This window comes from Macaca fascicularis, chromosome 5 (assembly GCF_037993035.2).
Source record: "Macaca fascicularis isolate 582-1 chromosome 5, T2T-MFA8v1.1".
NCBI lineage: Eukaryota > Metazoa > Chordata > Mammalia > Primates > Cercopithecidae > Macaca > Macaca fascicularis.
The window spans coordinates 180,851,728-180,865,845 of NC_088379.1; the positions used below are offsets into that span (position 1 = coordinate 180,851,728).

The 14,118-nt window shown below is 33.7% G+C and overlaps 1 protein-coding gene and 1 non-coding gene across 9 annotated transcripts in view; both read left to right on the forward strand.

The window, feature by feature from the left end:
* Positions 1–14,118, forward strand: part of WDR17 (WD repeat domain 17) — a 119,556-nt gene that overhangs the window by 20,817 nt on the left and 84,621 nt on the right. For 3 of the 8 annotated variants that reach the window (XM_005556334.4, XM_065545697.2, XM_074040780.1), the window contains exon 2: positions 9,627–9,749. The exons of 3 other annotated variants lie outside the window; for them this stretch is intronic. In XM_005556334.4, the coding sequence (XP_005556391.2) occupies positions 9,684–9,749 (66 nt within the window). In that variant the 5' untranslated portion in view covers positions 9,627–9,683. Of the gene's footprint in view, positions 1–9,626; positions 9,750–10,648; positions 10,809–14,118 lie in introns of all 8 variants that reach the window. 2 more of the 8 variants (XM_065545698.2, XM_074040781.1) reach the window with 1 other exon arrangement.
* LOC123573794 (small nucleolar RNA SNORA51) lies at positions 11,306–11,438 on the forward strand. The gene has a single exon (XR_006698526.1). It is a non-coding gene; the product is annotated as a small nucleolar RNA SNORA51 (small nucleolar RNA).

Consider the following 14,118-nt stretch of genomic DNA (forward strand, 5'->3'; position numbering starts at 1 on the left):
TTATGTATACAAACTTTTTCTCATTTATAATTTTTGTTTTCTCATTTATAATTTTTAATTAGTTACACTTTCCTTCAATTAACTTGCTAACAGTATGTTTATTTACTGTCCTTTTTTGTAATTACCCTGGAGATTCCAGCATGTAAATTTGACTCATTATAGTTTAATACAAATGATTACTTTTACCTCTTCTTTAATGCTAATACTAACTCCATTTATCCTGCTCTCTTTTGTGTTACTGTTTTCATATAATTTAGTGCTACAAATATTTTAAATTTCATAAGACATTACAATGATCATTTTGCATAGTTAATATTCATTTATATTTATCTACATATTTTCCCTTTCTGATGATCTTCACTATCTCTAACATTTTCATGTTTCTTTTCCTTCTACCTAAAGAAAGCCCTGACATTTTTTTTTCTAGAATGGGTCTACTAGCAATGAATTTACTAGGTTTTGTTTGTATGAAAACTTACAATGAAAATGTTCATATTCTTCCATTTTTAAATACTATGTTTGCCGAGTTGTTAGTTATCTTTTTCTCAGAACTTTAAAATGTAATTTCATTGCATTCTGACTTCCATTATTTCTATTGATCTTTGCTGTAACATGACCATTTTTAAGATTTAACATTTTCTTTTTGTGGTTTTTGGCATTTATTGTGATGTGCATGAATAAGGTATCACTTTAACTTATCCTCCTTGGAGCTTGGTAGTTCAGAGATCTTAGTTTTAAAATCAGTTTCAGAAATTTCTCATTCTTTCTCTCTCTTTGGTTCCACTATATTATTCCTTTCCTCTCCTTATTCTACTCTTCCACACATGTTTAACTTTTCTGCCTACCTTATCTGTCTCTTATGCTTTGTTCTGTTTCTCTTTTTCTCTATGCATTGATTTTGGCATATACCATTTATTTATGTTCCACTGCACTAATAGTGACTTTTGGGGTATCCAATCAACTAATAAATTCATCCATTGAGATCTAAATTTCAGCTATTGTTTTTTTCAGTTTTAAAGTATAGTATATTCATTTTATTTTTATTTTAATCAATTAATTTTTTTTTTTGAGACGGAATCTGTGTCACCCAGGCTGGAGTGCAGTGGCGTGATCTTGGCTCACTGCAACCTCCACCTCCCGGGTTCAAGCAATTCTTGTGCCTCAGCCTTCTGAGTAGCTGGGACTACAGGTGTGTACCACTACATCCAGCTAATTTTTATATTTTTAGTAGAGACAGGGTTTCACCATGTTGGCTAATCTGATTTCAAACTCCTGGCCTCAAGTGATCTGCCCTCCTTGGCTTAAAGTGCTGGGATTACAGACGTGAGTCACCATGCCCAGCCTTTATTTTTATATATTCCAATTATCTGGTAAAAATACTTCATTTTTCAACTATTTTACTTTATTTTATGTGTTACTGCACATAAAAATAGTGTATGACCTAAGGTAAAGAGAAGCATAGTTTATACTTTGTCACTAAAAACTTCAGACCCAGCCAGGAGGGTAGTGATGCATGCTTGTAACCCCAGCTACTTAAATGGCTGAAGTGGGAGGATTGCTTGAGCCCAAAAGTTTGAGGCCAGTCTGGGCAACATGGTGAGACCCTATCTCTTTAAAAAAATTTCAAACTGGAATCACTGATAATTGGAGTGTTGTCAGCTGCACTGTTTTTTCTTGTTGATAAGGGTGAGCTTGGAATGTCTGATCAAAGTATGAAATATTGAATCAGAAACATTTTTCTATGCAGATTTCTTCAGGCCTTTCAGAACATGATATTGGAGATCTGCTCAAGTACACATTTTCTGTGGTAAGAACAAGAATTAAGGACTCAGAGGACCCGCTATAGATGTGGCATGAACAGACTGAGATAATTATGGCAAAGTCATCACATTTCCTGTTGGTATTTCTTTGGATCCCAAACACATTTCCTTGATCTAATCCATCCTCAGTTTATTTAGAAAGACTTCTGTTTTTATTCCTGCCCCATCATGGGGATTATTTATTTTTTGTTTCTGCCTTCCTCATCTGCTTGTCCCTGACACTGCTTCTAACAATACTTGTGGATTAGAGAAGAATTTGTACTATATCCCAGAGATAGATTTAAGTTGATGTATGCTGAAATATTGATGGTTGGGGTTGGTGGGCAGCAAACTCTAATGGAAAAGTAGAAAGGAGAAATGAAATTGCCCAAGTGAAGTTAGAAAATATAATCTAATTACACTGTATCTCTATGTGGACGAGTTAATTTCCGCATTTTTCCCCTTTTAATTTTGTTAATATTAGAAAACACTACTGTGGAGTTTTAGTATGTAATTGCTTAGATCATATACCTGAAAGCAGAAATTGTAATCTAGTGTTTTATAGCAGCAAAATGTACTCATCAGCATAATTAGCATAAAATAAACATTGTAAACTCCCTAGACATCTCCTTTAGGGCTTCTTTTAAGTTACAATTTCTGTTCCCCCCCCAAAACTCTTTCACAACTTCTAATAACATAGAATTAATTTTGCTTATTTTAACTTACTATAAATGGAATCATGCAATATGTATCCTTTTATGTTTGACTTTTGATTGTAATAGTTCATTCTAATTCTTTTATAGTACCCTAATGTAGTATTATACGACAATTTTGATCCCCAGGTTATGAGAGTCTGGTTCTTAGCGAACATTTGTGAGTCTCTCCTGTACCCCTAAACCTCTTTCTGTGGCAGCCAGTCTCTGCTTTGTATGTATGAGTGTTGAGTGTTGTATATGTGAGTGTTGAGTAAGAGAGCTTTTTTTGCATTTCCTCCAACAGTGGCAGATCTATGCCTTGTTTTTGGACAGAACTGGGGACTAAGATTTTTCGCAGCCTGCTCCCTTGGGTATGAGAGCTTTTGCTTCTTCTCTTTTCGTAGAACTGGTGATTTTTCCCTGGTTCCTAGGGTCGGAAAAGAGGGTTTTCTATCCCTCCTCCGAAACAAGTGAGGTTTGCTTTTACTCCTTCTCCATTGTTCCTGGAAATGAAGGTGTTCCATTTATATGTAAGTGGAAACAAGCATAACTTGGAATTTCTGTATTTTTGCCTGCCTGGTCATTATTTTATTAAATGCTGATAATTTAATGTTATCTTCCTCCAGAGAGAATCTACTTTTGCTTATGGGGGGTATTAGAGTAGGGCAGTGCTATAGATTGGATGTTTATCCCTGAAAATCCATGTTGAAATTTGATCCCCAATGTTGTAGTTAGGGTATAATGAGGTGTTTGGGTCATGGAGGTAGATCCCTCATGAATTGTTTGGTGTCATCCTTGCAATAATGAGCAAGTTCTTGCTCTATTAGTTTCTATTAGAGCTGGTTGTTAAAAAAAAAAAAAAAAAAAAAAAAAAAAAAAAAAAAAAAAAAAAGCCTGGCATCTCCTTCCCCTTTTCTTGCTCCCTCTCTCTTTCCATATCATCTCTGCACACACCAACTCCTTTTCCCCTCTGCAATCAGTGGAAGTAATCTGAGGCCCTAACCAGATGCAAATTCTGGTGTCATGCTTCCTGTACAGCCTGTAGAACCATGAGCCAAATAAACCTCTTTTCTTTATAAATTACCCAGCCTTGTAGCAAGACAAACAGGTGAAGACAGGCAGGTCACATTATTTTAGTCATTAAATGAATTTACTTAAGTTGAGCCTCAGGCTTTGTGAGAAATGGTCTCTTTCCATTTCTTCCTTATTATTAAGATATAGGCCCATATGGTCCTCACTGAAAGGACATCATTATCACCCAATGCCGAGACCAGCTCGGTCAGGGAGGCCCTAACCCAGCGGTGCTAGAGGAATTAAAGACACACACACAGAAATATAGAGTGTGAAGTGGAAAATCAGGAGTCTCACAGCCTTCAGAACTCAGAGCCTTGAACAGAGATTTACCCACATATTTATTGACAGCAAGCCAGTGATAAGCATTGTTTCTATAGACTATAGATAAACTAAAGGTATTCCTTATGGGAAACAAAAGGGTGGGCTGAAATAAAGGGATGGGCTCTGGCTAGTTATTTGCAGCAGGAGCGTGTCCATAAGGCACAGATGGTGCACGCTGTTGTCTGTGGTTTAAGAACGCCTTAAGCGGTTTTCCGCCTTGGTTGGGCCAGGTGTTCCTCGCCTTCATTCCGGTAAACCGACAGCCTTCCAGCCTGGGCATCATGACCATCACGAGCATGTCACAGTGCTGCAGAGATTTTGTTTATGGCCAGATTTGGGGCCAGTTTTTGGCCAGATTTGGGGGCCTATGCCCAGCAACCTAGTAGAGATTTTATCCAACAGCTGCAGAATATACATTTTTCTCCCCAACACATGCATCATTTGTAAGGGTGGACCATATGTTAGGCCACAGAATGTCTTAAAAAATTCAAAAAAGTTGAAATCATATGAAATATCTTTTCTGGTCACAATGGAATAAAACTAGAAATTAGTAACAAGAAAAACTTTGGAAACTCTATAAACACATGAATATCAAACAATATGCTCCTGAATGACCAGTGGGTTAATGGATAAATTAAAGAAATTGAAAAATTTTTGAGACAAATGAAAATGAAAACACAACATACCAAAACCTATGGGATATATGAAAAGTATTAAGAGAAACATTTACAGCAATAAATGCCTACATCAAAAAAGTAGAAAAACTTGAAGTAAACAAACTAATGATGCATCTTAAAGAACTATAAAAGCAAGAGCAAACCAAACTCAGAATTAGTAGAAGTAATACGAATCAGAGCAGAAATAAAAGAAATTGAAACAAATACAAAAGATCAATGAAGTGATAAGTTGGTTTTCAGAAAAGATAAATAAAATCAACAAACCGTAAGCCAGACTAACAATAAAAAAAGACCTAAATAAATTCAGAGATGAAAAAAGAGTTATTACAACTGATACTACAGAAATTCAAAGGTTCATTAAAAATACTATTAGCAATTATAGGTCAATAAATTAGAAAACCTAGAAGAAATGGACATACAACCTACAAAGATTGAACCATGAAGAAATCCAAAACCTGAATAGACCAATAGCAAGTAATGATATCAAAATGATAATAAAAAGTCTCCCATCAAGGAAAAATTCAGAACACAATGGCCTTACTGCTGAATTTTACCAAACATTTAAAGAAAACTCAATACCAAATTTACTCAAATTATTCTATAAAATAGAGGAGGAAAGAACACTTCCAAACCCATTGTGTGAGGCCAGAATTACCCTAATACAAAACTAGACAAAGACACAACAAAAAAAGAAAAAGGCCAATATTTCTAATGAATATTGATGCAAAAATATTCAACAAAATACTAGGAGACTGAATTCAACAGCATATTTAAAAAAGACCATTCATCAAGACCAAGTGGGATTTATCCTGGGGATGCAAGGATGGTTCAACATATGCAAATCAAATTATGCATCATGTCAACAGGATGAAGTACAAAAACCATATGATCGTTTCAATTGATGCCGAAAAAGCATTTGGAAAATTCAGCGCTCCTTCATGATAAAAACCTTAAAAAAACTGGGTGTAGAAGGAACATAACATGACACAATAAAAGCCATATACATACTGAATGGGAAAAAACTGAAAGCCTTTCCTCAATATCTGGAACAAGACAAGGATGCTCATTTTTACCATTGTTATTCAACATAGTTTTGGAAATCCTGCTATAGCAATCAGACAGGAGAAAGGGATAAAGGGCATCCAAGTTGGAACAAAAGTAATCAAATTATCCTTGTTTGCAGAGGATATGATCTTATATTTACAAAAACCTAAAGACTCCACCAAAAAAAAAATAGAACTGATAAATTCAGTAAAGTTGCAGAATCCAAAATCAACATACAAATATAAGCAGCATTTCTATATGCCAACAGTGAACAATCTGAAAAGGAAATCAAGGCTGGATGTGGTGGCTCATGCCTGTAATCCCAGCACTTTGGGAGGCCAAGGTGGGTGGATCACTAGAGGTCAAGAGTTCAAGACCAGCCTGGCTAACATGGTGAAATGCCATCTCTACTAAAAATACAAAAATTAGCCGAGTGTAGTGGCACATGCCTGTGATCCCAGCTACTTGGGAGGTTGAGGCATGAGAATTGCTTGAACCCGGGAGGTGGAGGTTGCACTGACCCCAGATTGTGCCTCTGCACTCCAGCCTGGGTAACAGAGTGAAACTGTGTCTAAAAAGAAAAATGTAGTCCCATTTATAACAGCTAGAAATAAAATAAAATACTTGGGAATAAACTTAACCAAAGAAGTGAAAGAGTCTATAATGAAAACTGTAAAACATTGATGAAACTGAAGAGGACACAAAATGGAAAGATCTTCCGTGTTCAAGGATTGGAAGAATCAATATTATTAAAATGTCTCTACTACCCAAAACAATCTACACATTCAGTGCAATCCCCATCAAAATACCAATGACGTTTTTCACAGAAATGGAAATAATAATCCTGAAATTTATATGGAACCACAAAAGACCCAGAATAGCCAAAAGTCATCTGTGAAAAAAATGGAGAAATCACAGACTACTTGTGTGCTTGACTATTCAATGCCTGCAATAAGTTTTCTGACAATGAAAACTACTTTACTTCATTTTCTATTTTATTTTAATTAGTGATATTTAATATTTTATTTTTGTCATTTGTTTCTATCACTAATTTTAATAGGCAGTAAGAATTTTCTGACTAAAATAAGTTAAATGTGTGATTTTAATGAAATATCAATTAGACTCATGGACATAGATACAGGGATGCGAAGATGTGTAATAAATTTCCTCAAAAGTTTCTTCTTATCTCAGTTACTGCTGAGTGATCATGACATGCTTCCCATCTGAGGTCAGCTAAAGGTTTCAACTCTGCACCCCAGGGAGGGGTGAGAGTTAAAACCCATTTACCATTCTTATACTAAATGAACTAGATCCCACCTACTCTCATATAATCAAAATACCTGGAGTATAACAAAAAATATATGTTTTATGCAAGGTAACATTTTATCTGAGATTATACAATGTGAAATATCTTGCTTTTCTTATTCCTTGCAAATATAATAAGTGGTGCTCATGGAAAAGTATCAGGACATAAGAAATAAGAACTATTATATGCTCTATGAATAAGGTATTTTATTTACACTGGATTTATAATAGTATAATAAAGACACACTTGGTGATGGCATGATTACAAAGTACTTTTACTGATTCAAGTTTTATGTTACTCTTAAAAAAACACCAAAAACAATTTCTTAAGTGATTTTGTTTAGCTGCTTCCCTACAAGGAATCGGATAGTAATCCCATTTTACTTAGATACATTTCCCTAGATCTTTTCCAAGTTTCAGTAATGTATGCCTTCAGTTCACGTGAAATATCACTAGGTGACCAACTTTTATAGCATTGCATGTGTCAATTCACTCAACACACATTTTGCATCTTCTATACAAAGATGATTAAGGCTTGGTCTTTTGGGGAACTCAAAATTTATATGTATACAAATAATCACTATCTAATACCTACAAATATAGATATGAAGGAGCACAGACAAGAGATTTGGAGGATTTGAGAAAGTCTTCAAAAGAAAGAGATACTTAATTTGAGTCTTGAAAAATTTGCAAGAGCTCACTACTCACAGGAAAAGGTGAAAGGGGCAGCCTGGGCAAAACATTTAAAAGCTTCCAGGCAAAAAGCCTTGAAAGCATAGAAAGACAACATGTATTTGGGAATTATATTGAAAGAAGAGAACAGTACAGGGCAGTACAGAACAGTACAGTGCATTTTTTAGTTTGTACAGGGCACAATGAAGAGTTTCATTAAAAGTAGTGGCATTAGTAATGAAGATAAGGCCCTTCTGAATAGACTTTTTCAAAGTGATTTGATAAGACTTGGTGATCAAATGTAGTAGTAGGGGGAGATGAGGTTGATGGAATAATCAAAGATGATTTGATATTTTCATCTCAGGTTACTATCTAGAATATAATGATAGTCATTGAAATGGAGAATGTAAGAGAAAGAATATTTGGGGTAGCAGAAAGGAAAACCTTACTTGAAAGAGATACATTAGGTTTTAAATATGTTAATATTTAGATTATCAAGTAAAGGGCTGAGAGATCTAGATTCAGCAGGTAGCTGGAAATGGAGTTTAGGAGCTTGGTATGGCCTGTAGGTTGTGTTATGGGAGACACACTGGAATCACTGAAGCAGAGACAAGGTCGGTAAAGTTGTTGGGCCCGTATTAGATAAAAGTTCAAGCTAGGGTAAAAAAAGCTGATGGCAGGACTTAGATAAATAATTGCAACTCAAAATATGATAAGCAAGAGACAACAATGAGGAGAGGACAAATACAGAGGATAGGATAAGGCAGGCGGTTAAAAACCTGAGCAGATAGGCAGAAACAGTGGGCTTTGTGGAAACTAAAAGGGCAGGGCAGAATAGCCAAGGTAACAGATTCAAGGAAGTCACAAAATGTAAACAAATTAAGCAAGAGATTTTGCCAGTCCTGGAGCTTATTGCAGAAGCAAGAACCTATTCCCAAGCATTTTGACTTGAGGCTTCACTCAGATCTATTATTGAAAATACTTCTGAAGAGTAAGGAATCACATTAGAGATAAAGCTGTTCTCGAGTAGCTGCTGTGATAATTATATTTCATACAAGTGTATCTTCCTATGCCAGAGCAAAATCTATCTTACTCTTTGGATATTGAAGAATGAAACACTCAAATTACAAAGACTGTAATTCTCTCTTTCCTCCCTCCCCTCCCCTCCTTCCTTCCCTCCTTCCTTCTTTTCCTTTGTTGCTTAATTCTCTTTTCATTATTTTACTCATTTTCTCTTTTTCTCTTCCCTTCCTTCCTTCTTTCCTCTCTTCCTACTGTCCATCCTTCATCCCTTTGTCCTTCCTTCCATTATTTTGTCTCTGATGAAGAAAAGATCACTTAGAACCTGTTGTATGTTGAGTTAAGCATCTAAACATTATAGAGGATATTTTGAAGTCCAAATATTTTCCAGTGTAGGAAGAAATATCTTACTTATCATGGCTAGTAAATATTTCCTTCTAAAAATGAGTAAAACTAAAATTAAATTACATTCATGTGATTTTGACTCTTGAACATATCAGCACTGTATTAAATGGTGTCTTTAAACTTTTTGATGTGGTTACATGGTTAGCAATTAACTTAAATGTGAAATGATTTAACTCTCAAGTATGGGGCTGGAAGCAAACAGAAATATAGGATTGGCTTTATCATTGTATACCTTTTAACTTAGAAAGCTTCAGTTCCTGAGGTTGAAAATATAACTCATTTTCTGCTGCCCATTTTGTGATTTTTATGGATTCCTTATTTTTAACTTGGTAACTTTTATAAATCATTGAGCTATTTCTTATAAAAGTTAAATCTAAGATTGTTTTTTAAGAACGTAAACAGAAAGGTTAATAAAATATTTGATAATAGCATTCTCTGGTACTATCCAACAACATTATTATTGATTTTTTTCTTATTTTCTTATTTACTTGTAAATAATTAAAATTGTTTCAGCTGAAATATTTGTGCAGTTCTAGCCTTTTGTACTGAACATCATTTCACAAGGGAGATTTTGGTAAATCTTGTTTGGTTGAAACACATTGTTGTTACTTTAGGTGCTGTCTATTCTGATGCCGAGTTTCCAATTGCCTTGATTAAAGTGGAAACATTCTATGGCTTGGATGACTTACATTTCAAATTGGTTTGAGCAAGATGATTGGTATGAAGGACTGCAAAGAGTAAGATACATTTATTTGTAATTACGATTTCCTGCCATTTTTTTTTTCTGCTTTTCTTCTCATATAGTTCTATTTCTGCGTGATTTATATTGTGGACATTTTTGCCTTGCAAAATTCTGAGCGTGAATAAGACACTTATTTGCTAGTTTTAAAGCAGAAGTAAGAATATAATAAGTGTAACTATATATTGAAGAAAGGGCGTTTTTTTCTATCCTAATTTCAGATGAGTTTGTAATGTTTTCAAATTATCTTAGGCTTTAAATATAAAATAACATTTTATATATTGAGATTAATATATGAAAATAGCAGTAATTTCAAGCAAGTCTTTCCCATAAAGAAAATCATTTAATGAAACAGAAGATAAATGTATGCTGATACTATTTATTATACAAATATTTTAAAAGGAAAATAAAACAATTCTGAAGAAGAGTGCCATGTTGCATGTGTTAAATTTTTAGGTAGTTAATTACATTTGAAAATAAACTGCATTGTTAGTGTGAAAACATTTACATAGTATTTTGAAAACAGTATTCTGACCTGTTATAACAATAATAGAAAAAATGCTATTTAAAAGGTACCTTGTCACATGGATTTATTCTAGAATAATATATGATTTCTCTTTGATTATTTTCACTTTTTAAATTTCTTGATTATTTAAATGAAGACAATTTGTGTATTTTTATTTTATTAATTAGTGAGACAAAAAAGCCAGAGTATATGCTATTTTACTAGATTTTTCACCACTGTTGTTCAAGAGCATAGGCTGCCAAAGATATACAGTACTTTCTTTTTCTTGAGATTTCCATCCTAAGCACATTAATTACAGATATTTTCTCAGTATTACTTCTTTTTAGTTATAAATCCTCAACCATTTGAAGCCTTTTGTACTTTTTTTCCAGATACTTGTTTTGTAAGCTGTGAAAACATCTGGTAAACATTTCTGGAGCCAGTAAATATCTAACTCTGGAGAATAATCCTCATACTGTAAATCCTAAAGCATTCTTCAGAAAAGGAGTTGAGAGTTAATGAGCAGTTTGCCATCCTGAATTTCGATTTCAGGTATAAATGATGGAACTATTTTAGCTTATGAGTTTAATAGTAATACTCCAAGTCCCACTTACACACACACACAACACACACACACACACACACACACACACACACACACTGCCGGTATCCTTGTTTGTATTGTATGCAGGAATGGGAACTGATTTTAAGAAAAATGCTTTTTAATGAAACGTGTTTCCTTAAAATGACTTTGGAGCAGCTCATGGAGATTATGAGAATTCAAAATCTTTCCCTTCTTGCCCTTTATGCTACTATGGGCCTTTATAAATGAATGCCTGGTTTTGAAACGTATTAAAAGTGCAGCTGCTGTTAAAGTATAGAAATAGATTGACCCTAAAATTACTATCTTATTGTGAGTTTGAGCTCCTTCTGGCTTAAGTATTGACCAGCTCTCATACGTATGTAGATGGAAATGAAAGCTCCTATTCTGATTGAAAAAAATTGACACATGAATATTGACCTTAATTTCTTTCAGAAATCCAGCTTATGCCCTCCTGGTGCTTACCACAGGCTGTGTTCTTACACTGAGTGTATAGAAAGAGAAGGTAGAATAAACCTACCCCATATATGCTTCAGCCCAGGACCTGTGCCTGGTCTGTATTGTGAATGGGGGAAACATAGAATTTGAAAAAAAATTCAGTGTATTATTTTTCATTTGTTATTTGTATATGCATATATATTTGTTATTTGTTATTTGTATATGCATATATATTACATATAATAAGCATTCAGCATAGCAGATTTTTAAAGCTGTTTTTTAGAATGTTCACAAGAAGAGGTAAGTTGTGTTTTTGAGTTAAAAATTGTAAATTAGAAATGTAATGTTTAGAAAGTCACATACAAGTGCGAATTTGATTTTTAGAGCACTAAGTTGACGTTTGTATTTTGACATAATTACATAATTAGTATTTATGGCATGTGACTATGTTTATACAAACACATATATATGAACTTTAGTTTTATAATTTTTGTTATGATTATTTTATATCATAATAATCTTACATATTTAAAAGCGAGTTTTATTACCTGTGCCAAACTAATGTAGATATATCCTTATCGCTTTCTTTATTCACTTTGCGAAAAGCATCTTCACCATGTATTCCCTATTGAACCTAAGAATAAATTTAATATGATTATTTTTTGTGTATGTGTGTTTCATATGGTATGAGATTTAATCCAAAAATACAATTTGAGTTAAACAACAACAAAAAAATACATCATTGCAAAGGCTATAGTTGCCAGGCGACTGATGTTGTCAGTTCTATGTGGGGTGACACAATGCTCAGAGTTTCTTCCTAAATCCATTATAAATCTGCATTATTCAGTGAGCTACAGTGTTTAGTACTTCATTGGCAAAGTGTGTGTGTTGTTTCTGGGCCAAAAAGATTGTATATTCTGAAGCAACAAATCTTTGAAATAGACATGAAAATTCTTGAGTGGTTCATATATTAATGAAACATTCTAAAGTAAGGATAATAAAGACTTTGTAAAAGATTTATCTGCAATATATTACCTGTCTAAATATGTTTATTTACCTTTAAATGTGACATATTTTGTAGAATTTATATTTAAAATATAAATTTATATTTTGAAATGGACTTTCAGTGGACCATTTTCTGTTTTTAGTAATGCAGAATCATGATTGAGTAACAATTGATGCTGACTACAAAGATAACAAAAGGCTCTGGACATTTTGTTTCATCTCCTTGGCAATTGTAGATATAATTTAATTAAGACTGCATAATTATTGCATATCTTTTTTAGTCCTTTTGAAAAGAAATCTAGAAATTCACGTATTAGACTTTGCTTGAATACATAATTCAGACTTTAAATGCAATGATATTTATATATTCAATAATGTATGATATGCTTTTTATCTTTTATTTAGAATCATAGATTTTTTAAAATATCTATTGTTTTGAAATATCTATTTTGTTTTGAAATATCTATTCTGTTTGTCCTATTTATTATTTTAATATCTGGTTTAGCAAGTTATTCGACTCTGAATTTCAACAGGATTTAAGTTGTTGGATTGTAAGACCTGTAAAAGCTATTTAAGATCAAAGGTACACCAAATTTTATGTCAACATAGAAATGCTTGTATTATCTAATTTTGGAAACTAAAAAATAATAAATCAAGATATACTCTTAGTTAAAGTCAAAATGTGTTGGCACAAATTTAGAACTTTCTTTTTGTTTTTAATAAATAAGCAGAGAAACTGCTGGTTTCTAGTTCAGGATGAAAGCAGCTTAGAAGTTGCTACTCCATTTTAACCAGTAAAAAATTGAACACTTTGAAAAATCAACAACTCTTCCTAGATCCACCTGAGAAGTAAGGGCACAAGGCAAATCACTGCCCTCAAAATGATTGAGGTAGAAATGCGGTTGCAGAGAATCACAACTTACCAGAGCAGAAATCAATTAGCAGAAACCAACCTGGGCTTCGCTGCCAGAGTAAGAAAATCTGAACTATAACTGATAAATTGATGGAAGCACAATATGGTCAAGTCTGAGAGTTAAAAACTTCACAGGAACCCAGTAGTGGGAGTGGTGGGGCAGCTTTTGAACATTTTACTTCCAGGAGCTCTAAACTGGTACTCTCAGTGAATATTAGAGAAGAATATCCTCTTGCTTCCAGCAGCGGGAGGGGAAAAGAAACCACTTAAATTACACTAGAGCATTCTGTTCTTTATTTTTAACCAACTTTTAAAATAATTCATATAAAATTATGGAGTACAAGTACAATTTTGTTACATGCATAGATTGCATAGTGATCAAATCAGGGCTTTTAGGGTATCCATCACCTGAATAATGTACATTGTACCATTCAGTAATTTCTCATCATCCACCCCTCTCACTCCTTCACACTTTGGAGTCACCCTTGTCTAACATTCCACTTTCGCGTCCATGTGTACACTTTTTTTTACTACCCACTTATGAATGAGAGCATGTGATATGTGACTCTTTGTGCATGGCTTGTTTCCCTTAGGATAATGACCTCCAGCTCCATCCATGTTGCTGCAAAATACATGATTTTTGATGGCTGAATAGTATTCCACTGTGTATATATACTACATTTTTGTTATCCAGTCATCTGTTGATAGACACTTAAGTTGATTCTATAGCTTTGCTATTGCAGATAGTGCTGCAATAGACATATGAGTGCAGGTATCTTTTTGCTATAATGATTTATTTTCCTTTGGGTAGATACACAGTAGTAGGATTACTGGATCATATAATAGCTCTAATTTTATTTATTTGTGAAATTTCCACGCTGTTTCTCATAGAAGGTGTATTAATT